This window comes from Oncorhynchus kisutch, linkage group LG11 (genome assembly GCF_002021735.2).
Source record: "Oncorhynchus kisutch isolate 150728-3 linkage group LG11, Okis_V2, whole genome shotgun sequence".
Taxonomy (NCBI): Eukaryota; Metazoa; Chordata; class Actinopteri; order Salmoniformes; family Salmonidae; genus Oncorhynchus; species Oncorhynchus kisutch.
Window position 1 is genome coordinate 77,941,622 of NC_034184.2, and position 26,671 is coordinate 77,968,292.

At 44.3% G+C, this 26,671-nt stretch overlaps 1 protein-coding gene across 1 annotated transcript; it reads right to left on the reverse strand.

Annotated features, from left to right (window-relative positions):
• Window positions 1-1,111: 1,111 nt before the first annotated feature.
• Window positions 1,112-23,297, reverse strand: LOC109900119 (myotubularin-related protein 6-like). The gene is made up of 14 exons (XM_031836354.1): window positions 23,008-23,297; window positions 12,338-12,457; window positions 8,571-8,733; window positions 7,754-7,911; window positions 7,484-7,612; window positions 6,532-6,666; window positions 6,303-6,435; window positions 6,081-6,190; window positions 3,677-3,802; window positions 2,795-2,938; window positions 2,608-2,714; window positions 2,408-2,542; window positions 1,889-2,015; window positions 1,112-1,686 (listed from the first exon to the last, which is right to left on the reverse strand). Exons 1-14 carry the CDS (start codon window positions 23,029-23,031, stop codon window positions 1,372-1,374), a joined length of 1,926 nt encoding a protein of 641 aa, XP_031692214.1. The 5' UTR covers window positions 23,032-23,297; the 3' UTR covers window positions 1,112-1,371.
• Between the last annotated feature and the right edge of the window lie 3,374 nt (window positions 23,298-26,671).

A 26,671-nucleotide genomic window follows, 5' to 3' on the forward strand; every position in this document is an offset into this window, starting at 1 on the left:
AATACAGTTTTATATCTTTATGTTTGAAGCCTGAAATTTGGCAAAAGGTCGCAAAGTTCAAGGGGGCCGAATACTTTCGCAAGGCACTGTATATATATATATATATATATTTTAACCAGGTAGGCTAGTTGAGAACAAGTTCTCATTTGCAACTGCAACCTGGCCAAGATAAAGCATAGCAGTGTGAACAGACAGAGTTACACATGGAGTAAACAATTAACAAGTCAATAACACAGTAGGAAAAAAAAAGGGGGAGTCTATATACATTGTGTGCAAAAGGCATGAGGAGGTAGGCGAATAATTACAATTTTGCAGATTAACACTGGAGTGATAAATGATCAGATGGTCATGTACAGGTAGAGATATTAAGGGACAGCTAAAAGTAACAGGAGACATGTCTTATTGACTGCTGTCTCCACGGGGTGTTATAGTGACCACCTGCTGGATGTCAGGGAACGATGGCTGTTTTCATTCATTTAACATGGTCTGAAAACTGTCTAGAACTGTCTGAAAAATCTTGGTGTGTCTCTCCTCTTAGAAACTGGGACCGATTGGTCAATAACTCTGATCGTATATAGAAAGTCTGTCAAATCGGTCGCACACACACAGCCTCCTTGCTCTCTTGCTGACCCCTCTAGTGTTCCATGACCCCAGAGTTACCATGGCAATGACTTCAAAATGGGGTCATGGCCTCATCCAGTCAGACAGAGGTAACCAATTGGATTATCCGATCAATGCAAGAGAACCAGTGGGATTTTCTCATCAATGCCATGTCCGTGGCTGACTGTTGGACATGATGCAGCAACGTCGATGTTCAGAATCCATCATCATTCAGATTAAAGAGGAATCATGCCATCCACATGTTAAAACAGGGTTATCCAACAGGTGATCTGGCGTTGACAGAGGATGGAAGAGTTTTAGGACTAAAATCTGTACCTGGCTGTGGTCCCATTGGGAGGATCTCAATATTGAGAACATTAAATATGGGATGTTCACAAGGACTCGGCTCGGATCTGATGGTTTAAACATCAAGAGATCAGAGCAGATGGGGTCGGGGCTTGGAAGGGGTCATACAGTGCTTTAGTTACTGACTTGAATAATACATAGAACAAACGCTTTCATCTTCTCATTTATTCTCTTTAGAGCTTTTCAACATTCATAAAACAGCCTTTCTAAGTAGGGTAAATGCCATAATGTCTCTTTCCACAGAGACATACATTACAGGCATACAGTACACCCTCATAGGAATATGGCTGAACACAACACACACCCGTCCTTCAGTCACCGCATCGCTCAGTGTCTCTCTCCCCCCCCCCCCATCTCTCCCTCCATTCCAGTCCAATCTCCCCTCCTCCAGTATCCCACAATGCCTCAGCATGTCATGTGGGCCACTCCAAACTCCAGGCTGACCACAGCGGGCTCCACCTTATCCCCGTATGTCCCCTGCAGGTCTCCGTAGCTCTCCTTGCGCTCTGAGCCGCTGCTTCCCTCTACTGTCCGCTCTGTGTCACTGCAGCATTTTTTTGCCTCCTCTCCCACCTCCTCCTGATGCTGCGCCTCCTTAAGGCTGAGGGGGGCTGCCAGGATGAGGGAGTGGGGCCGTGTGTGGTTAAGGAGGGTGCGTTGGTCTTTAGGGGGGGCCTGGGGGTCTGGGGTGGGGGGGCTGATGCCATGTTTCTGTAGTCTCTGGAGGAACAGAGAGAAGACAGGGTTAAATTAGGTCGTGAGAGAGTGGGTGAGAGCACTAGAGAGAGGGTGAGAGCGCTAGAGAGAGGGTGAGAGCGGCTGAGAGAGAGAGAGAGAGAGAGAGGGTGAGAGTGCTAGAGAGAGAGAGTGCTAGAGAGAGAGAGTGCTAGAGAGAGAGAGTGAGAACAAGGAGTGTACTCACAGCCTCCAGTTTCATTATTGTGTCCTCCAGTTGGCGGTTGCTCTCTTTCAGGGTGAGAACGTTTTTCAGGACAGACTGACGGGGGTGCATGGAACGATCAAACTGGTGGTACATATTCCTCCAGAACCTGGCAGGGGGGGATGAGAGAGTGAGAGAAATTAGGAACATTAAGGAGTAACATTCACGTGAGGTTGTAGGACAGGGTTGATGAGAGAGATAGGGGAGGAGAAAGAGAAGAGAGAGAGAGGAGGACAAGGAGAGAGAGAGGAGGACAAAGAGAGAGAGAGGAGGACAAAGAGAGAGAGAGGAGAAAGAGGAGAAAGAGCAGGAGAAAGAGAGCAGGAGAAAGAGAGAGAGGAGGAGAAAGAGAGAGGAGGAGAAAGAGAGAGGAGGAAGAGGAGAGGAGTAACAAAGCTGAGGGAAGGACAGAGAAAGAGGACTAATGCTTAGGGTAGAGTGGATGAGATTGAAAGAGATATGAGGAGAGAGAGCGAGATGAGGTAAACAACTAGATCTTACTTGAGGTGGCAGGGCAGGGTGGAGGGTTCTAGGACAGGGTGTGTCTCTGCGTAGGTGTGGCAGTAGGCGGGGTTTAGGTAGTTCTGCCCCTCACTCAACAGAAACGCCCACAGAGAGTGAGTCCTGTCTTTGAGTCTGGTGGGAGAAGAGTGTTTAATATGTATACTGTGTGTGTGTGTGTGTGTGTGTGTGTTACTCACTGCAGCTCTTCTCTCTGCCTCTGGTTGTTGGCCAGGAAGTTCCCGTACTGACAGGAGTGAACATGTTCATGGATCTGCAGCAGCAGCCACTCATTGAACTCAAACGCCTGAGGAAGAGTAGGCATCATCACCATCATCACTCATGGCTGCTATGTGGTATTCTGAGTATTCTGGCACACACACCTACCTGGGGGAACTGTTCTGTGAGCTGCCACACACACTCCAGGAACTGTGTGAAGACGGGGGACACCTCCTTGGGGTCACCATCCAACTGATCACATCTGTCTGCAAACTTGTGTCCAAATGAGATCCAGTCTTTCTCTATGAGGACCTGAACCACAGAGAGAGAGAACAGAGTTTTTTATGGCCTGATATTCATTTTACCCATCTCTACAGGCATAGGGAAGTTGTGTTGTGTCCTACCATGAAGCTGTTGATGGTGCGGCAGTACACAGACCTACCATGAAGCCTTTGATGGTACGGAGGGAAACAGACCTACCATGAAGCCTTTGATGGTGTGGTAGTACACAGACCTACCATGAAGCCTTTGATGGTACAGTAGTACACAGACCTACCATGAAGCCTTTGATGGTACGGTAGTACACAGATTTACCATGAAGCCTTTGATGGTGTGGTAGTACACAGACTTACCATGACGCCTTTGATGGTGTGGTAGTACACAGACTTACCATGACGCCTTTGATGGTACGGTAGTACACAGACCTACCATGAAGCCTTTGATGGTACGGAGGTACACAGACCTACCATGAAGCCTTTGATGGTGTGGTAGTACACAGACCTACCATGAAGCCTTTGATGGTACGGAGGTACACAGACCTACCATGAAGCCTTTGATGGTACGGAGGTACACAGACCTACCATGAAGCCTTTGATGGTGTGGTAGTACACAGACCTACCATGAAGCCTTTGATGGTACGGCGGTACACAGACCTACCATGAAGCCTTTGATGGTGCGGAGGTACACAGACCTACCATGAAGCCTTTGATGGTACGGTGGTACACAGACCTACCATGAAGCCTTTGATGGTGCGGAGGTACACAGACCTACCATGAAGCCTTTGATGGTGCGGTAGAAGGGGTCCATGAGCAGAGCTCCCAGAGAGCAGACCTGGGCTGTCCGATCCCAGCCGTCTGAACAGTGGACCAACACACTGGCTCCTTCTACTGTTACTGCCTATGGCGGGAGGAGGGGAGAGAGAGGAGGAAAAGAGAGGTTTGTGACCTGTTACCACAAGAAAAGAGCAACCAGTGAAGAACAAACACCATTGTAAATACAACATATTAAGTTTATTTATTTTCCCTTTTGTACTTTAACTATTTGCACATTGTTATAACACTGTATATAGACATACTATGGAAGTGTGTTTAAATGCTAAATTGTAATTATTTCGCCACTATGGCCTATTTATTGCCTTACCTCCCTTATCCTACCTCTTTTGCACACACTGTATATAGATTTTTCTACTGTATTATTGACTGTGTTTGTTTTACTCCATGTGTAACTCTGTGTTGTTGTTTGTGTCGCACTGCTTTGCTTTATCTTGGCCAGGTCGCAGTTGTAAATGAGAACTTGCTCTCAACTGACCTACCTGGTTAAATAAAGGTGTTCTCAACTGACCTACCTGGTTAAATAAAGGTGTTCTCAACTGACCCACCTGGTTAAATAAAGGTGTTCTCAACTGACCTACCTGGTTAAATAAAGGTGTTCTCAACTGACCCACCTGGTTAAATAAAGGTGTTCTCAACTGGCCTACCTGGTTAAATAAAGGTGTTCTCAACTGACCTACCTGGTTAAATAAAGGTGTTCTCAACTGACCTACCTGGTTAAATAAAGGTGTTCTCAACTGACTTACCTGGTTAAATAAAGGTGTTCTCAACTGGCCTACCTGGTTAAATAAAGGTGTTCTCAACTGACCTACCTGGTTAAATAAAGGTGTTCTCAACTGACCTACCTGGTTAAATAAAGGTGTTCTCAACTGACCTACCTGGTTAAATAAAGGTGTTCTCAACTGACCTACCTGGTTAAATAAAGGTGAAATAAATGAAAAATATATTACATTTGAAATGTCTATTCCTTTGTAACTTTTGTGAGGGTAATGTTTACTGTTATTTTTTTATTATCTATTTCACTTGTTAACATATGTTTCCCAGGCCTATAAAGCCCCTTGAACTGAATTGTGAGAGTGAAAGGTTAATCACTTCTCTTGTCATTATCAAAACATGGAACAGATGTTGGATGCAGTCCAGGGAAGACATTCCAACATCAGTGGGACTAACTAAGAGCTGAAGGGGTCGGGACTAACTAGATCTGAAGGGGTCGGGACTAACTAGATCTGAAGGGGACTGGACTAACTAGATCTGAAGAGTAGAAGGGGGCGGGACTAACTAAGATCCGAAGAGTAGAAGGGGGCGGGACTAACTAAGATCCGAAGCGCAGAAGGGGGCGGGACTAACTAGATCCGAAGCGCAGAAGGGGGCGGGACTAACTAGATCCGAAGCGCAGAAGGGGGCGGGACTAACTAGATCCGAAGCGCAGAAGGGGGCGGGACTAACTAGATCCGAAGAGCAGAAGGGGGCGGGACTAACTAGATCCGAAGAGCAGAAGGGGCGGGACTAACTAGATCCGAAGAGCAGAAGGGGGCGGGACTGACTAGATCCGAAGAGCAGAAGGGGGCGGGACTAACTAGATCCGAAGAGCAGAAGGGGGCGGGACTAACTAGATCCGAAGAGCAGAAGGGGGCGGGACTAACTAGATCCGAAGAGCAGAAGGGGGCGGGACTAACTAGATCCGAAGAGCAGAAGGGGGCGGGACTAACTAGATCCGAAGAGCAGAAGGGGGCGGGACTAACTAGATCCGAAGAGCAGAAGGGGGCGGGACTAACTAGATCCGAAGAGCAGAAGGGGGCGGGACTAACTAGATCTGAAGAGCAGAAGGGGGCGGGACTAACTAGATCTGAAGAGCAGAAGGGGGCGGGACTAACTAGATCTGAAGAGCAGAAGGGGGCGGGACTAACTAGATCTGAAGAGCAGAAGGGGGCGGGACTAACTAGATCTGAAGAGCAGAAGGGGGCGGGACTAACTAGATCTGAAGAGCAGAAGGGGGCGGGACTAACTAGATCTGAAGAGCAGAAGGGGGCGGGACTAACTAGATCTGAAGAGCAGAAGGGGGCGGGACTAACTAGATCTGAAGAGCAGAAGGGGGCGGGACTAACTAGATCTGAAGAGCAGAAGGGGGCGGGACTAACTAGATCTGAAGAGCAGAAGGGGGCGGGACTAACTAGATCTGAAGAGCAGAAGGGGGCGGGACTAACTAGATCTGAAGAGCAGAAGGGGGCGGGACTAACTAGATCTGAAGAGCAGAAGGGGGCGGGACTAACTAGATCTGAAGGGCAGAAGGGGCAGGACTAACTAGATCTGAAGAGCAGAAGGGGATTGGAGGCCCGGGGCCTTACCTTGGTGAGGAAGATGGCTGCGTCTACCACAGCTTTGACGTGTCGTAGCCAACCAGAGCTCTCCAAGCCCAGCAGGTAGTCATTCACTGACAGAGAACGAGTTCCCACCACTAAGAGAGAGAGAGAGAGGTAGAGGGAGTCTGAGTGTCTGTCTGTGCTGAGTGAGTGAGTGAGTGAGTGAGTGAGTGAGTGAGTGAGTGAGTGAGTTTGAGCGCAACTAACCTTCCAGTAGTTTCTGTAGGCTGGTCCTCATCACGTGGATGTTCTCGATCCCCACAAACTGAAAGCGGATGTTGGAGTAGTTATCTTCATTCTCATAGCCTTTACCAGCTGCTCTGTTGGCCATGGCATTCAACTGCAGAGAGGGAAGAAGATTAACACACACAGAGGGACTGAGAATGTCCACATACTTCTGTGGGAGGAGATAGCCAGCCATGTCGAGATTGGGTACCTTGGGCCTGGTATCCATGACGTAGACAAACCGGCTGTTGTGATTGGCTTTGCTGATAGCCTGCAGCATGCTCTCATCCTCCAGGCATCGCGCGCTAAACCCAGAGAGAGGCTGGCTGCACCGACACACTGCTGCCTGCAGGGGGCAGAGACGAGCATGCAGATTAGGCCACACATACCTGATGATGTTTTAGGGATTATATCACAGGAGGTTGGTGGCACCTTAATTGGGGAGGATAGGCTTGTGGTAATGACTGGAGCGGAATCAGTGGAATGATATTAAATACATCAAACACATGGTCTCCAGAAGTTTGGTGCCTTTCCATTTGCTCCGTTCTGGACATTATTATGAGCCGTCCTCCCATCAGCAGCCTCCACTGGGTTATATGTAGGTTTGAGATGTAGGTAAGATGTCAGGAGGACGCTGGGTAAGGGTCAGGAGGACGCTGGGTAAGGGTTAGGAGGACGCTGGGTAAGGTAAGGGTTAGGAGGACGCTGGGTAAGGTAAGGGTTAGGAGGACGCTGGGTAAGGTAAGGGTTAGGAGGACGCTGGGTAAGGTAAGGGTTAGGAGGACGCTGGGTAAGGTAAGGGTTAGGAGGACGCTGGGTAAGGTAAGGTAAGGGTTAGGAGGACGCTGGGTAAGGTAAGGTAAGGGTTAGGAGGACGCTGGGTAAGGTAAGGGTTAGGAGGACGCTGGGTAAGGTAAGGGTTAGGAGGACGCTGGGTAAGGTAAGGGTTAGGAGGACGCTGGGTAAGGTAAGGGTTAGGAGGACGCTGGGTAAGGTAAGGGTTAGGAGGACGCTGGGTAAGGTAAGGGTTAGGAGGACGCTGGGTAAGGTAAGGGTTAGGAGGACGCTGGGTAAGGTAAGGGTTAGGAGGACGCTGGGTAAGGTAAGGGTTAGGAGGACGCTGGGTAAGGTAAGGAGGATGCTGGGTAAGGGTTAGATGTTACCTTCTTCTCCTGGTAGAAGTATGTGAGGACAGGGAAGCGTCCTTTGCTCCTGAACTTGGAGCTGCCGACGATGATGGGCTTACTGGCTGTAATGGGCACATACAGGTCCCTGGGATACGTCTCACAGATCTACAACACAACAAGAGGGAATATTACATAGGACAGGTTGTAAAACATCCAATCAATACTATTCCATTAGATCTGCAAACACCAAAGGTTTGTTTCTGGACAGGGCCAACGCCTAACATTTACTATTGATAGACCCCCCACCTTGTAGTTCCTGTTGACATCAGTGAGCTGCCATTGGTCGCAGGGGACGCCCATCCTCTCAAACTCTGCCCCCAGGTCAATGAGCTGCCAGCCCTCCTCTCTCTGCTGCTCGTTCTGCTTGGGGTTGTAGGAGAACGCATAGAGCTCCTCATAGGATACTAGGAAGGGAGAGAGAGATGGAGAAGAGAGGAGGAGGCAGAGAGGAGAGATGGAGAAGGGGGAGAGAAGAGGGAAGAGGAAAGAGAGGGAGGGGGATGGAGAGGAGAAGGGGGAGGGAAGGAGAAGAGAAGAAGGAGAAGGGGGAGGGAGAAAGAGGAGGGAAGAGGAGGAGAGAGGGAGGGAAGGAGAAGGGGGAGGGAGAAAGGGGAGGGAAGGAGAAGAGGGATAGGAGAAGGGGGAGGGAAGGAGAAGAGGGAGGGAAGGAGAAGAGGGAGAGGAGAAGGGGGAGGGAAGAGGAGGAGAGAGGGAGGGAAGGAGAAGAGGGAGAGGAGAAGGGGGAGGGAAGAGGAGGAGAGAGGGAGGGAGGGAAAGAGAAGAGGGAGAGGAGAAGGGGGAGGGAAGGGGGAGGGAAGGAGAAGAGGGAGAGGAGAAGGGGGAGGGAAGGGGGAGGGAAGGAGAAGAGGGAGAGGAGAAGGGGGAGGGAAGAGGAGGAGAGAGGGAGGGAGGGAAAGAGAAGAGGGAGAGGAGAAGGGGGAGGGAAGGAGAAGAGGGAGAGGAGAAGGGGAAGAGAGAAAATGTGAACATTCTTTTGAAACTTCATTTGACTCAAGCATCCTGCACACACTCAAAGACAGAGACCCAGACACACATTAGGTACCTGGTCGTAGCAGTCTGAGCAGTGAGCTGTAGATGTCGTGACAGTCTCTCTCTCTCTGGACCACAAAGTGGACCACTCTGAAGTTACGACACTGGATGACCAGGGGACAACCGCTGGTGGTCAACGACAGCTTCTCCACTGACCCGATGTGGTGGTGCAGGATCTGGAGGGGAACACAAAACAGACATGACACCTGATAGACTGATCATGACACATGGCCTATATACTGGACATGTTCAGTCTGATGTCATTTATACAGGTGGAAAATACTTTATTTTATTATCTCACTCTATTGATGTCACACACACACACACACACACACACACACACACACACACACACACACACACACACACACACTCATCGCAATCAGCATAGATCATCATATATATCTTTCTGTATGCCAGCAGTGTGTGAATGCATATTAGATAACCCACAACTCTATTGGGACTTTAATCCTGGGAAGTTATTCAAATGTGCATTAATCAGCATAGTTAATCACTAGCAGAATGTTCCAACACAGACGGAGGTGTGTGTGAGACAAGTGAGTGAAAGTGGTGTTGGGGGGAAAACATACAACATTATAAAATTCATGTACACAAACCACAAATGTGCTGTTATTATGTGAAAAACAAAACCAGATGTCCTCAGTGCTGGGGGGGGGTGCAGCTTAAGCCCCACCCTCATCAACACTTAACTACGAATTGACAAGGGCACTAGAACAGTCTGCAGCACCCGGCATCACCCTACTAGAATCTGAAGTCAAATGTCTACTGTTTGCTGATGATCTGGTGCTTCTGTCACCAACCAAGGAGGGCCTACAGCAGCACCTAGATCTTCTGTACAGATTCTGTCAGACCTGGGCCCTGACAGTAAATCTCAGTAAGACCAAAATAATGGTGTTCCAAAAAAGGTCCAGTTGCCAGGACCACGAATACAAATTCCATCAAGACACTGTTGCCCTAAAGCACACAAACTATACATACCTCGGCCTAAACATCAGCGCCACAGGTAACTTCCACAAAGCTCTGAACGATCTGAGAGACAAGGCAAGAACGGCCTTCTATGCAATCAAAAGGACATCCCAATTAGGATCTGGCTAAAAATACTTGAATCAGTAAAATAACCCATTGCCCTTCATGGTTGTGAGGTCTGGGGTCCGTTCACCAACCAAGAATTCACAAAATGGGACAAACACCAAATTGAGACTCTGCATGTAGAATTCTGCAAAAATATCCTCTGTGTACAACGTAAAACACCAAATAATGCAGAGCAGAATTAGGCCGATACCCGCTAATGATCAAAATCCAGAAAAGAGACTCTACAAGAAATTCTACAATCAACTAAAAGGAAGCGATTCCCAAACCTTTGTCAGGTTCTAAATGAACCTATTAAAACTCATGGAGTTTTAATAGGTTCATTTAGCTCAAAACAAGTTTATTCACCCATTGGGTCGATACCGCTGCATAACATTCAGACAAGCACTGATATTTAACCCTTTCTCCTAGATGGTGTCTCCTCCTCCACATCTGTACAAGCACTGATATTTAACCCTTTCTCCTAGACGGAGTCTCCTCCTCCACATCTGTACAAACACTGATATTTAACCCTTTCTCCTAGACGGAGTCTCCTCCTCCACATCTGTACAAACACTGATATTTAACCCTTTCTCCTAGGCGGAGTCTCCTCCTCCACATCTGTACAAACACTGATATTTAACCCTTTCTCCTAGGCGGAGTCTCCTCCTCCACATCTGTACAAGCACTGATATTTAACCCTTTCTCCTAGGCGGAGTCTCCTCCTACACAACTATACAAGCACTGATATTTAACCCTTTCTCCTAGGCGGAGTCTCCTCCTCCACAACTATACAAGCACTGATATTTAACCCTTTCTCCTAGGCGGAGTCTCCTCCTCCACATCTGTACAAGCACTGATATTTAACCCTTTCTCCTAGGCTGAGTCTCCTCCTCCACATCTGTACAAGCACTGATATTTAACCCTTTCTCCTAGGCGGAGTCTCCTCCTCCACATCTGTACAAGCACTGATATTTAACCCTTTCTCCTAGGCGGAGTCTCCTCCTCCACAACTATACAAGCACTGATATTTAACCCTTTCTCCTAGGTGGAGTCTCCTCCTACACATCTGTACAAGCACTGATATTTAACCCTTTCTCCTAGGCTGAGTCTCCTCCTCCACATCTGTACAAGCACTGATATTTAACCCTTTCTCCTAGGCGGAGTCTCCTCCTCCACAACTGAACAGCCAATGCATCTCTGTTGCTAGGCAGAACCTTAGTGAGATCTGTTCTTCCTCACTTCATCTGACCTGACCTCTACCCCAAAGTGCTCACTCCTCCCCAACTCACAGCTGTCATGTTGACTCGTACCAGACTGTCTTTTCACCTCCCGTAGGATCACTGATCCTCTCAGTAACATATCCAGACAGAACGTAAACGTTCCCCTCTCAGTAACATATCCAGACAGAACGTAAACGTTCCCCTCTCAGTAACATATCCAGACAGAACGTAAACGTTCCCCTCTCAGTAACATATCCAGACAGAACGTAAACGTTCCCCTCTCAGTAACATATCCAGACAGAACGTAAACGTTCCCCTCCCAGTAACATGAATAAGTATATTTCATATTTTTTGACTGACCCAAACTTAAGGAAAGCTTTGACAATGTACAGACTCAGTGAGCATAGCCTTGCTATTGAGAAAGGCCGCCGTAGGTAGACATGGCTCTCAAGAGAAGACAGGCTATGTGCACACTGCCCACAAAATGAGATGGAAACTGAGCTGCACTTCCTAACCTCCTGCCAAATGTATGACCATAGAGATACATATTTCCCTCAGATGAAACAGACCCACAAAGAATTTGAAAACAAATCCAAGCTTGATAAACTCCCATATCTGTTAAGTGAAATACCACAGTTCCATCACAGCAGCAAGATGTGTGACCTGTTGCCACGAGAAAAGGCCAACCAGTGAAGAACAAACACCATTATAAATACAAACTATATTAATCTGTTTATTTATTTTCCCTTTCATACTTCAACTATTTGCACATTTTTATAACACTGTAGCCCATAATATATTTGAAATGTACATTATTTTAAAACCTGTGTGAATGTTTACTGTTAATTTCTGATTGTTTATTTCCCTTTTGTTTATCCATTTCACTTGCTTTGGCAATGTAAACATGTGTCCCATGCCAATAAAGCCCCATGGGGAGAGAGAGGAGAGACTGAAAATGCTGACTGATAGCTAGCTACCAAATTAACTCCTACACACATACCTTCCCTGTGCTCAACAGTAGAAGAGGGAGGAATTGTGTAGGAACTTTGGCAGCAGTTTCAGACTGTAACTTCATAGACCAGAGATGTGACTGAAAGCCCTGAAGAATCACAGGGTTTACCGACTGGTGTTCCAGGCTCCAGCCCAGCACCAACTAACACGCCTGATTCAGCTGCTCAACCTAGGCCATTCCACCTAGCCCTGTCAACAGGTTACTAAGGCGACGGGAGACAAGGCTGGGCCGGCAGGTTATTGTAGCAACAGTTGTCACGTGAGGAAGGCTGAAACCGGTTGACACAGTGTCTCAACAGTAATTCTCTTTCACCGCTAGACAGACAACAATACACCCACACAATCAAACATCCATGTATCAAAGTACACTGTAGTGTAGATGTTAAAGGAAGTCCTACATTCTGAACTCAGAGCTCTGTGTGAGATAAGGTGTGTTCTGAATACCGGTCCTTCTCACCCAGATCTCCTGGGCGCCGTCTGCATTGCTCTCCACGAAGATGAGGTGTGTAGCCGTCAGGTGCAGCGTCCCGCTGGTCGACTTGTTACTGAAACGGTCCAACAGCCGCACCTGCTCCACCTGCACAAGTACACACACAGGTAAACAATGGTTAGAACCCAGGTAAACAATGACCCCTACCCACACACACAGGTAAACAACGGTTAGAACACAGGTAAACAATGACCCCCACCCACACACAGGTAAACAACGGTTAGAACACAGGTAAACAATGACCCCCACCCACACACAGGTAAACAACGGTTAGAACACAGGTAAACAATGACCCCCACCCACACACACAGGTAAACAATGGTTAGAACCCAGGTAAACAATGACCCCCACACACACAGGTAAACAACGGTTAGAACCCAGGTAAACAATGACCCCCACCCAAACACAGGTAAACAACGGTTAGAACCCATGTAAACAATGAGCCCTACCCACACACACACAGGTAAACAATGACCCCTAGCCACACACACACAGGTAAACAACGGTTAGAACTCATGTAAACAATGACCCCTACCCACACACACACACACAGAAATGAAATAGGATACGCAGCTGTCAATCTATATAGATGTGTCAGACACAGTACTTGTTGTCAGTTATACAACAAGCAGAGCATTAGCCACTTAGGCTGTACAGTGCCTTGCGAAAGTATTCGGCCCCCTTGAACTTTGCGACCTTTTGCCACATTTCAGGCTTCAAACATAAAGATATAAAACGGTATTTTTTTGTGAAGAATCAACAACAAGTGGGACACAATCATGAAGTGGAACGACATTTATTGGATATTTCAAACGTTTAACAAATCAAAAACTGAAAAATTGGGCGTGCAAAATTATTCAGCCCCTTTACTTTCAGTGCAGCAAACTCTCTCCAGAAGTTCAGTGAGGATCTCTGAATGATCCAATGTTGACCTAAATGACTAATGATGACTAATACAATCCACCTGTGTGTAATCAAGTCTCCGTATAAATGACCTCAGAGGTCCGTTAAAAGCGCAGAGAGCATCATGAAGAACAAGGAACACACCAGGCAGGTCCGAGATATTGTTGTGAAGAAGTTTAAAGCAGGATTTGGATACAAAAAGATTTCCCAAGCTTGAAACATCCCAAGGAGCACTGTGCAAGCGATAATATTGAAATGGAAGGAGTATCAGACCACTGCAAATCTACCAAGACCTGGCCGTCCCTCTAAACTTTCAGCTCATACAAGGAGAAGACTGATCAGAGATGCAGCCAAGAGGCCCATGATCACTCTGGATGAACTGCAGAGATCTACAGCTGAGGTGGGAGACTCTGTCCATAGGACAACAATCAGTCGTATATTGCACAAATCTGGCCTTTATGGAAGAGTGGCAAGAAGAAAGCCATTTCTTAAAGATATCCATAAAAAGTGTTGTTTAAAGTTTGCCACAAGCCACCTGGGAGACACACCAAACATGTGGAAGAAGGTGCTCTGGTCAGATGAAACCAAAATTGAACTTTTTGGCAACAATGCAAAACGTTATGTTTGGCGTAAAAGCAACACAGCTCATCACCCTGAACACACCATCCCCACTGTCAAACATGGTGGTGGCAGCATCATGGTTTGGGCCTGCTTTTCTTCAGCAGGGACAGGGAAGATGGTTAAAATTGATGGGAAGATGGATGGAGCCAAATACAGGACCATTCTGGAAGAAAACCTGATGGAGTGTGCAAAAGACCTGAGACTGGGACGGAGATTTGTCTTCCAACAAGACAATGATCCAAAACATAAAGCAAAATCTACAATGGAATGGTTCAAAAATAAACATATCCAGGTGTTAGAATGGCCAAGTCAAAGTCCAGACCTGAATCCAATCGAGAATCTGTGGAAAGAACTGAAAACTGCTGTTCACAAATGCTCTCCATCCAACCTCACTGAGCTCGAGCTGTTTTGCAAGGAGGAATGGGAAAAAATGTCAGTCTCTCGATGTGCAAAACTGATAGAGACATACCCCAAGCGACTTACAGCTGTAATCGCAGCAAAGTATTAACTTAAGGGGGCTGAATAATTTTGCACGCCCAATTTTTCAGTTTTTGATTTGTTAAAAAAGTTTGAAATATCCAATAAATGTCGTTCCACTTCATGATTGTGTCCCACTTGTTGTTGATTCTTCACAAAAAAATACAGTTTTATATCTTTATGTTTGAAGCCTGAAATGTGGCAAAAGGTCGCAAAGTTCAAGGGGGCTGAATACTTTCGCAAGGCACTGTATATATAGAAGAGCTCTGGAGTGGCTGTGACTTGCATGTCATTTGTTACTGGAATGAGCTCTGGAGTGGCTGTGACTTGTATGTCATTTGTTACTGGAATGAGCTAAGGAGTGGCTGTGACTTGTATGTCATTTGTTACTGGAATGAGCTCTGGAGTGGCTGTGACTTTATGTCATTTGTTACTGGAATGAGCTCTGGAGTGGCTGTGACATGTATGTCATTTGTTACTGGAATGAGCTCTGGAGTGGCTGTGACTTGTATGTCATTTGTTACTGGAATGAGCTCTGGAGTGGCTGTGACTTGTATGTCATTTGTTACTGGAATGAGCTCTGGAGTGGCTGTGACATGTATGTCATTTGTTACTGGAATGAGCTCTGGAGTGGCTGTGACATGTATGTCATTTGTTACTGGAATGAGCTCTGGAGTGGCTGTGACTTGTATGTCATTTGTTATTGGAATGAGCTCTGGAGTGGCTGTGACTTGTATGTCATTTGTTACTGGAATGAGCTCTGGAGTGGCTGTGACTTGTATGTAATTTGTTACTGGAATGAGCTCTGGAGTGGCTGTGACATGTATGTCATTTGTTACTGGAATTTCAATAAACTTCCCTCATCTCATCTCAGCTCCCACACATGAACGCACTGTTAATCTCCCCCTCTCGACCTCTCCCCCTCTCGACCTCTCCCAAGTTTTTTTTTTACTGTCCCTATTTTTTATTTATTTAACTAGGCAAGTCAATTAAGAACAAATTCTTATTTACAATGACGGCAAAAGGCCCCCTGTGGGGATGGGGAATGAGAACATTATTTTTTTAAGTAAGACAAAACGGACAACACAGACCCGAAGATACTGGCAAACATGCACAAATACATCAGCAAACAAACAGTGGCTGTGTGTGTGTGTGTGTGTGTGGTGTGTGTGTGGTGTGTGTGTGTGTGTGTGGTGTGTGTGTGTGTGTGTGGTGTGTGGTGTGTGGTGTGTGTGTGTGGTGTGTGTGTGGTGTGTGGTGTGTGTGTGTGGGTGTGTGGTGTGTGTGTGTGTGTGTGGTGTGTGTGTGGTGTGTGTGTGGTGTGGTGTGTGGTGTGGTGTGTGTGGTGTGTGTGTGTGTGTGGTGTGTGTGTGTGTGGTGTGTGTGTGTGTGTGTGGTGTGTGTGTATGTGTGTGGTGTGTGTGTGGTGTGTGGTGTGTGTGTGTGTGTGCAGGCGTGTGTAAAGTAAAACATGCTTCCTTACGTAAGACAACGCAAACTAGTGACATCAGATGACAACTACATGTCTCAACAACCTGTTCCTCTATTTGTCCTTTCACCTCCTCCAGGGACACCAGGACCTGTAGTTGTAGGTTGGCTGGGAGGGAATTCCAGACCAGGGGGCCGAGTAATGAAAGGACCTGTAGTTGTAGGTTGGCTGGGAGGGAATTCCAGACCAGGGGGCCGAGTAATGAAAGGACCTGTAGTTGTAGGTTGGCTGGGAGGGAATTCCAGACCAGGGGGCCGAGTAATGAAAGGACCTGTAGTTGTAGGTTGGCTGGGAGGGAATTCCAGACCAGGGGGCCGAGTAATGAAAGGACCTGTAGTTGTAGGTTGGCTGGGAGGGAATTCCAGACCAGGGGGCCGAGTAATGAAAGGACCTGTAGTTGTAGGTTGGCTGGGAGGGAATTCCAGACCAGGGGGCCGAGTAATGAAAGGACCTGTAGTTGTAGGTTGGCTGGGAGGGAATTCCAGACCAGGGGGCCGAGTAATGAAAGGACCTGTAGTTGTAGGTTGGCTGGGAGGGAATTCCAGACCAGGGGGCCGAGTAATGAAAGGACCTGTAGTTGTAGGTTGGCTGAGAGGGAATTCCAGACCAGGGGGCCGAGTAATGAAAGGACCTGTAGTTGTAGGTTGGCTGGGAGGGAATTCCAGACCAGGGGGCCGAGTAATGAAAGGACCTGTAGTTGTAGGTTGGCTGGGAGGGAATTCCAGAACAGGGGGCCGAGTAATGAAAGGACCTGTAGTTGTAGGTTGGCTGGGAGGGAATTCCAGACCAGGGCGCTGAGTAATGAAAGGACCTGTAGTTGTAGGTTGGCTGGGAGGGAATTCCAGACCAGGGGGCTGAGTAATGAAAGGACCTGTAGTTGTAGGTTGGCTGGGAAGGAGGGAATTCCAGACTGAGTAATGAAAGGACCTGTCTCCATGCTCTGGTAACATTTTCGGGACAGTTAGCATGAGATCTGAGCTCGTATGGCTTTTCATTTTGAGCGAGAAGAGAGAATAGATACAATGGCAGTTTAAAAAAATAAGAATGTAAGCAGTGTTTGAGCCTGCGTGATGCTAGTGATGTCCACCCGACAGCACTGTAGAGATCACAGCTGTGAGTTCGACGTCTCTGACTGGTGACAAACGAAGGGGCTACATGATACACAGAGTCAAGAGCCTGCAGCGTAGAGCTGGAGACTTGTACATACATAGTATCACCATCATCTAACACAGAGAGGAAAAGTACAACGAATCAACTCCTTTCAAGCAGTAAAGGGAAAAAAAACAAGCCTTGTGCAGGTAATAAAACCCAATACACAGCTTGTTCCTGACAAGGTTCTCTACGTGGCTGGTGAAGCTCTACTTCTCATCCGCCTAAACTCAGATTGTTGAATGGTTTTGACTTGCTCTATGGAATGTCCTTCCAATGTAGTAATTTCATGGTTTTAGTATTAGAAAATACCATGCACTTTGTATGCCGCATTAGTATTGGAAAATACCTACCAGGTATTCAGTCACAGTACTACCACGTCCTCGTTAACACTGCCACAGCTTTAATATCAGCAGAACATTGAGTCAGTGGGACCAGGGTAGTACACTGACAGCCTGGTTATTCATCTTGTAACCAGTCAAACTTAACTCTGTAACCTTTTCTCTTCACACCCTGTAGGTTGTCTCTCACCTTAATGACATCATTTAGAACCCTTGACTGAATATAGACAAATAGCCTATTCTCTCTCTTTGAAAAGGTCTCTCTCTGTCTCCCAGAGAGACTCTTGCCTGCAGGTACCCCCTGTCTGCAGTCTTTTGGGGACTGCCCCCAGGATCATGTTGTACAGACTATTCCCTACAACACATTTACTGCAGCACCCAGAATAGTTTTTGCTATTGAATCACATTGGGGGCATAAATTTGACCTTGGAACATGTTTAAAAACCCAAATGTAATGCAAATGTCACTTAAATATGAATCATTGACCCGGAAGTACTTTTCTTTTTTATAGAGTTGCTGAAAAATGCCCCTCCAAAAAGGACTGAGTTGGCTCTTCAATCGGGATTTTTATTAAGCTACACCAACATGAAAGCTTTGAGCCTGAGAAAACTGTGGTTGTTACCCACTATAGCATGAAGAAAATACGGTCAACTTTGCTTTGTCATTGACTCCAGTTGAAAAAATAAATGCTGTGCTCATGGAATGGCCTGCTTTGAGCACTACTGAACAGAGCTATTTACATGTGGAAAATGGAAGGTCATATGCTGCATTTGCTGTAGGCCTATTGTTTACCTTTTAGTTGGTGACACTTTGATATCTTGATAATGTGCAGCTGTTTGAAGGACAATGGTGGCCCCATGATCCGTCACACTAAATGCATTACCAGGAAACATGCAAGATAGTCTAATAAATCTAATATTGTGTTTGAGCCAAGGAGGACAAACAGAAACACGAGGCGGCTCGCTACAAAAACAGGTCACTGGCGCATCACACAGTTATTAAGCGTCATAGTGAGAGACAACCGAGCGTAAACCAAGAAGTTAATCTCCACTGAGTTACATGATAAAGTGTGTAAATGATCTATGTCCACAGTGGATTCACCGAGTCGCTCTCCCCTGTTCTGAATCACCCCCCCAAAACGCAAGCCTAATAGACAATTCAACTCATTCTAAAGACCATTCTACAAGCCATCCTATAGACCATCCTACAGGCCATTCTAAAGACCATCCTATAGACCATTCTAAAGACATCCTAAAGACCATCCTATAGACCATTCTACAAGCCATCCTATAGACCATTCTACAAGCCATCCTATAGACCATTCTAAAGACTATCCTATAGACCATCCTAAAGACCATCCTATTGGCCATTCTAAAGACCATCCTATAGGCCATTGTATAGACCATCCTAAAGACCATCCTACAGGCCATCCTACAGGCCATTCTAAAGACCATCCTACAGGCCATTCTAAAGACCATCCTACAGGCCATTCTAAAGACCATCCTACAGGCCATTCTAAAGACCATCCTACAGGCCATTCTAAAGACCACCCTACAGGCAACATTCACACTGAGCTAAAGGATAGAGCTGCTGCTTTCAAGGGGCGGGACTCTAACCCGGAAGCTTATAAGAAATCCCGATATGCCCTCCGACGAACCATCAAACAGGCAAAGCATCAATACAGGACTAAGATCGAATCGTACTACACCGGCTCCAATGCTCGTTGGATGTGGCAGGGCTTGCAAACTATTACAGACTACAAAGGGAAGCATAGCCGAGAGCTGCCCAGTGACACCAGCCTACCAGACAAGCTCAACTACTTCTATGCTCGCATCAAGGCAAATAACAATGAAACATGTATGAGAGCATCAGCTATCCTGGACGACTGTGTGATCACACTCTCCGCAGCAGATGTGAGTAAGACCTTTAAACAGGTCAACATTCACAAGGCCGCAGGGTCAGACAGATTACCAGGACGTGTACTGCAAGCATGCGCTGACCAAATGGCAAGTGTCTTCACTGACATTTTCAACCTCTCCCTGTCTCAGTCTGTAATACCAACATGTTTCAAACAGACCACCATTGTCCCTGTGCCCAAGAACACTAACGTAACCTGCCTAAATAGCAACCGACCCGTAGCACTCAAGTCTGTAGCCATGAAATGCTTTGAAAGGCTGGTCATGGCTCATATCAACACCATTATCCCAGAAACCATACACACACTTCAATTTGCATACCGCACCAACAGATCCACAGATGATGTAATCTCTACTGCACTCCACACTGCCCTTTCCCACCTGGACAAAAGGAACACCTATGTGAGAATGCTATTCATTGACTACAGCTCAGCGTTCAACACCCTAGTGCCCTCTAAGCTCATCACTAAGCTACAGACCCTGGGACTAAACACCTCCCTCTGGAAATGGATCATGAACTTCCTGAAGGGCCGCTCGCAGGTGGTAAGTGTAGGTAACAACACAGCTGCCAAGCTGATCCTCAACAAGGGGGCCCCTCAGTAGTCCGTGCTCAGTCCCCTCCTGTACTCCCTATTCACTCATGACTGCAGGGCCAGGCACAACTCCAACACCATCATTAAGTTTGCTGATGACAACAGTGATAGGCCTGATCACTGACAACGATGAGACAGCCTATAGGGAGGTCAGATACCTGACCGTGTGGTGCAAGGACAACAACCTCTCCCTCAATGTGATGAAGACAAAGGAGATGATTGTGGACTACTGGAAAAAGAGGACTGAGCACGCCCCCATTCCCATCAACGGGGCTGTAGTGGAGCAGGTTGAGAGCTTCAAGTTCCTTGGCGTCCACATCACCAACAAACTAACATGGTCCAAGCTAGAGGTCGACCGATTATGATTTTTCAACGCTGATACCGATTACTGGAGGACCAAAAAAGACGATACCGATTAACCGATTAAAATTTTATTTGAAATAATGACAATTACAACAATACCGAATGAACACTTATTTTAACTTAATATAATACATCAATAAAATCCATTTAGCCTCAAATAATAATGAAACATGTTCAATTTGATTTAAATAATGCAAAAACAAAGTGTTGGAGAAGTAAGTAAAAGTGCAATATGTGCCATTTAAGAAAGCTAACGTTTAAGTTCCTTGCTCAGAACATGAGAACATATGAAAGCTGGTGGTTCCTTTTAACATGAGTCTTCAATATTCCCAGGTAAGAAGTTTTAGGTTGTAGTTATTATAGGACTCTCTCTATACCATTTGTATTTCATTGACTATTGGATGTTCTTACAGGCACTTTAGTATTGCCAGTGTAACAGTATAGCTTCTGTCCCTCTCCTCGCCCCTACCTGGGCTCAAACCAGGAACACATCGACAACAGCCACCCTCGAAGCATCGTTACTCATCGCTCCACAAATTCCGCGTCCCTTGCGGAGCAAGGGGAACAACTACTCCAAGTCTCAGAGCGAGTGACGTTTGAAACGCTATTAGCGCGCGCCCCGCTAACTAGATAGCCATTTCACATCGGTTACACCAGCCTAATCTCGGGAGTTGATAGGCTTGAAGTCAGCGCAATGGAAGAGCTGCTGGCAAAACGCACGAAAGTGCTGTTTGAATGAATGCTTACGAGCCTGCTGGTGCCCACCATCGCTCAGTCAGACTGCTCTATCAAATCATAGACTTAATTATAATATAACACACAGAAATATGAGCCTTAGGTCATTAATATGGTCGAATCTGGAAACTATCATCTCGAGAGAAAAAAAAGTTGATTATTTCAGTGAAATACGGAACCGTTCCGTATTTTATCTAACGGGTGGCATCCATAAGTCTAAATATTCCTGTTACATTGTACAACCTTCAATGTTATGTCATAATTACGTAAAATTCTGGCAAATTAGTTCGTAACGAGCCAGACGGCCCAAACTGTTGCATATACCCTGACTCTGCGTGAAATGAACGCAAGAGAAGTGACACAATTTCACCTTGTTAATATTGCCTACTAACCTGGATTTCTTTTAGCTAAATATGTAGGTTTAAAAATATGTAATTCTGTGTATTGATTTTTTTTTTAAGACAATGATGTTTATGGTTAGGTACAGTCGTGCAACGATTGTGCTTTTTTCACAAATGCGCTTTTGATAAATCACCCCCCGTTTGGCGAAGTTGGCTGTCTTTGTTAGGAAGAAATAGTCTTCACACAGTTTGCAACGAGCCAGACGGCCCAAACTGCTGCATATAACGTTACCCTGACTATGTTGCAAGAGAAGTGACACAACGATTATTATATTATATTCAATGCAGGACACGCTAGATAAACGACTAATATCATCAACCATGTGTAGTTAACTAGTGATTATGATTGATTGATTGTTTTTTTATAAGATAAGTTTAATGCTAGCTAGCAACTTACTGCATTCGCGTAACAGGCAGGCTCCTCGTGGAGTGCAATATAAGGCAGGTGGTTAGAGTGTTGGACTAGTTAACCGTAAGGTTGCAAGATTGAATCCTCAAGCCATAAGACTCCTGAACAGCTTATCAAATGGCTACGCAGACTATTTGCATTGTGCTCCCCCCCCCCTCCTTCTACTCTCTGCCATTATCTATGCCTAGTCACTTTAATAACTCTACCTTCATTACCTCCAGTACCCCCTGTATATAGCACCTCTGTTGTTATTTACTGCTGCTCTTTAATTATCTGTCATTCTTATCTCTTCTTTTTAAACTGCATTGTTGGTTAAGGGCTTGTAAGTAAGCATTTCACTGTTGTATTTGGCGCATGTGACAAATAACGTTGTAGAGTACACCACTGCTGTCATCCTTAAGTATTTATTCAAGTTGGATAATCTTTGGATGCCGACAGCAGTCACACCATTGGAAGACATAGTTTGGACAGTAGCCCACAAAAGCCTATTCCTGCTCTTTTCCCACAATCCATCAAACACATTTGGTGTCTCATCATAGTGGTCTCTGACTTGAGGTCAGACTCGCTCAGGTAGAACAAATTTAAACTTGCGCCTTTTTCCAATGCTGATTTGAATGTCATTTGTAATATTCATGTTTGTAAACGTACTGAATGATAATTGGATGCATTTTACCGCCGTATCATACTGTGCTATGATTGGTTAAAACCACCCAGATGGTTAGGTCATGGGCAATTGATCATGGTTGGAGATACGTTAACATGCAAGTTATAGTTAGCTAATAAAGAGCTACGTTAAGAATTATCCTGTAGTACTGCATTTTATTATTTTGTACAAAGCGTGCAAAACAACACATCATTGAACACAGATTACTATAATTTGTGTTCTTCCGCATCCTTTATGAATTTAAAAGTAATCCTCTAGCTTTATAAAAGTATTTGTAATCCGATTACAATATCTTGCTGGTAACGTAACTGATTCGTTTATAAGAAAATGTAATCCCTTACATGTACCGGATTACATTGCTCCCCAACCCTGAACACACATTAGAAAGCTGGCTGGCTAACTAGCCACCCCTGCAACATTATCCTATATCTATTTGGACACCACTGTCAACGCACCATTCGTTATTGCATAGCAAGTCATTATTATTAGCTTGCTAACTACATAGCATGCGTTTTAAATGTTTTTGCTGGGTGGTAGAAAATAGCTACGTAAGTTAGTTAACGTTAGCTTTCTTACCTTTGGCGTTCGGATATGTTCCATTTCGCTGACAGCTGTCAGTGCAAGCAACGATATAAACAGTTGACCGGTGATATGATTCGCACATCGACTATCAAGGTGCGGCAAGCTGATGTTATCTGATTGCTTTTTTTACTTGCTACCGGCATTCGTTGAGCGTTCACGATTGTGTATGTTTTCAGTAGATGTTAGCTATCGGCTCTTCACAGCACTTCCTGCTTGGGCGTACTTCTCCGCTACGGACTACAACCAGTAATTAGCAATGCCGCGTTCAAAACAACTGAGAACTCGAAAAACTCCGACTTCAGACATCAGTAAATTCAAAAGGGCAACTCGGGTAAAAAAACTAGTTCCGACTTCCGGTCATCCAACACGGAATTCCAACAACAAATCAATACATAAAGCACATGAGGGAACACAAGCATACATAGATTACAAACAATGGACAATCGAGCTAGGGTACAATATCACATTACAATTACACACGGACCTAAAGGGTCCATATATACATATACTTAGAATTCTAACATCTTTTTTGTTAGTAGAGCATTTAACCGTCTTAAAATACAGTTCAATGTCTTTTTGTAGGGTACGAAAATGTGGTTTTCTGTTTGTAAATTTATATTTGTGTATATGAAATTTGGCCAAAAGAAGAATGAAATGAATTACATAAAAATGTTTCAGCTTATTTCTATTGTATGTAAAGAATCCAAACAGTACATCTCTCCACAATAGTGTAAAATCTTCATAAATGTGTTCAATTATAAACCTACTGATGTCTTCCCACAGTTTTCTTACATGCATACAATGCCAAAAAAGATGCAACACTGTTTCTGGCTGGTCATTACAAAAGGAGCAATTTGAGTTGATGTTTTCCTTAAACTTCTTCATATAGTGGTTGGCAGGATAATATTTATGAATAATTTTAAAGGAAACTTCCTTAATTTTGTTAACAATTAGGTATGTGTGTGGCAACATCCAAACTTTTTTCCAACAGATATTATCAATAAATCCATTCCAATAAGGTATGACATAAGGTATAGATACAACATCCTGCTGAAACAAGGTTCGTATCGCTCTGTTGTTGAATGGGCCAAAAGAGAAACAAATCTTTCCTGCTGATGAGTCAACAGGGTCAATAGAAGGTAGGCTCTGAGGGTCAGGGTAGCCTAGTGGTTAGAGCGTTGGACTAGTAACCGAAAGGTTGCAAGTTTGAATCCCCGAGCTGACAAGGTACAAATCTGTTGTTCTACCCCTGAACAGGCAGTTAACCCACTGTTCCTAGGCCATCATTGAAAATAAGAATTTGTTCTTAACTGACTTGCCTAGTAAAATAAAGGTCAAATAAAAAATAAAATAAAAGGTCTTGACACGTTCCTGAATAACATAGCAACACCTGAAGGAATGGCATCTAAAACAATTGCAAAATCTTTAGGTGTTACAGGGACCTTGTAAAGTGATAAGAATTCCTTATAACTGAGTAAAAGACCCTCTGCATTTACCAGTTGGCTCACCAATAGGATATTATTTTGGAACTAAAAACTAAAAACAAATAAGTATTTTTATACAATATATCCTTATTATTCCATATATAATATCTGTGTGGAGAAAAATTGTGTTTATAAATTAAGGACCATGACATGAAAACCTGACGATGAAAAGCAGAAAGTTTCACTGGAACTCTGTCAATATTATAATTGCAAAACAACATGAAGTTAAGGCCACCAAAAGTAAAGAAGACATGATGAGGAATACAATTCCAGATAGAAGTGGGTCTTCTTAGGAATTGTTTTATCCAATTGATCTTAAAAGTATTATTTAAAGTAGTAAAGTCCAGAAAATTCAGTCCACCATTCTCATAAGTGTTCATTACAACAGTTTTCCTAATGTAATGGGTACGGTTTCTCCACAGAAAGTTGAAAAGCATCTGGTCTATCTCCTTGCTTATTTTACTGTTAAGATATAAAGATTGAGCGCCATATGTTAGTCTAGAGATACCTTCAGCCTTGGTTATTAGGACTCTACCTTTTAAAGATAAGTCCCTCTGTAGCCATTGATTTAGCTTCTTCTGGGTTTAAAAAAAAGAGGGTTCAAATTTAGTAAGCCTCTAGACTTCCGATCCTTTGTAATGGTTATGGCTAAATATGTAAGTTCTTCTTTTACTGGAATACCATAATATGAAGGTGTCACACAATATTTGACAGCTATGAGTTCACATTTATTAATGTTAAGCTATAGAGCAGACGCTTTGGAAAAGGATTGTATCACACTGATCGATATGGGAATTTGGTTAGCGGCTTTCAGCTGGCTTATAATAATTTCTTTACCAGCTATGGAAATACCTTGTACAGGACTATTATTTAAAGAATTTGCAAGAAGTTGAGTGATTAATAAAAACAGGTAAGGAGAAGTAGGACAACCTTGCCTAATTCCTCTCTTTTACTCAAATCTAGGTGAGCTGCCATATTTCAATTTGATAGACCATTTGCATAGAGAGTCTTAATAGCCTTACAGACAAAATCCCCAAAGCCAAGTCTCTCAAGGGAGTGGAAGAGAAACTGATGCTCTACTGTGTCAAATGCATGATAAAAATCTAAAAGCTAAGCTATCCTCAGTCCTAGGTCTGAGTAGACAAGTATGTCTAATACTAGTCTGACATTGTTAGAAATATGTCTGTTCCTCCTGAAGCCAGACTGTGTTTCATCAATGATTTCATCCAGGACTTCATTAATTATTTTTGCAAGTAGTAAGGCTAATATCTTATAGTCATTATTAAGAAGACAAATTGGACGCCAGTTATCGATGAGCAGCACTTCTTTTTTAGGCTTATTGTGTTATTAACCCCTGACTCATTGTAGGAGGGAGAACATTGTTTTTAATACTCTTTAAAAAAATACTTAAAATAGGAAGGGAGCTACTTGTTCAGAAAATAATTTGTAAAATTCTGATGTAATATTCCAGTCACAGGAAAGGTCTTATATATTGAACAAATAAAAATAGTAATGACTGTAAACTTGTTTTTTTTTCACAATCTTTCTGAAGTTTGGTACGGAGCTCGGTAAAAAGAAAAGCGTCTGTTCAAGCCGCCATCTTGGCACCTCCCACGGAATTCCAACTCGGACTCTGGCCAATTTTATTTTTTAAATTCAAAATACAGATCAACAATTGACATTCTTACATGATACAAAACAGAACGCAGGTATTAACGAGAAAATACTGAAACCAACAATAAATATTTTTTTAAAACAGTTCTAGTACAATTGTAGTCACTCTGAAAAAATCTTATTGTAATGATTGAGGAAAATGTTATTCTTGTTATTGTTCACTAGGGTTAATGTTTTAATAAAATAGTTAAATTCAATTAAAAAGATGTGTAATTTTGGTAAAGAATTTGGGAATTTTTGTTTGTGTATGAAGTATTTGGCAACAAGAATAAATCAACAACAATGGTCTTGTTATCATTGCAATAGTAACATATTATATCTTTCATGTCAAAAACATAGGTAGTGTTCATAATGGTAAATAAGTATTTTGCAAGGTTTTCCCAAAATTCTGACACAAATTTACATTCAAAGAACAAGTGAGACAGATTCTCACCTTTTTCACAGAAAACACAGATATCATCAATTGCCACAAATTTGGATATCATAGAATTACATGGATA

Bases quoted from the DNA above. Each gene is read 5' to 3' on its own strand.
- LOC109900119 (XM_031836354.1), bottom strand. From the start codon at position 23,031: ATGGAACATATCCGAACGCCAAAG. The intron at 6,191-6,302 runs GTTAGTTGCGCT...TCTCTCTCTTAG, and splicing joins CCTACAGAAACTACTGGAAG to TGGTGGGAACTCGTTCTCTG. The intron at 2,715-2,794 runs GTAGGTGTGTGT...ACTCTTCCTCAG, and splicing joins TCACAGAACAGTTCCCCCAG to GCGTTTGAGTTCAATGAGTG.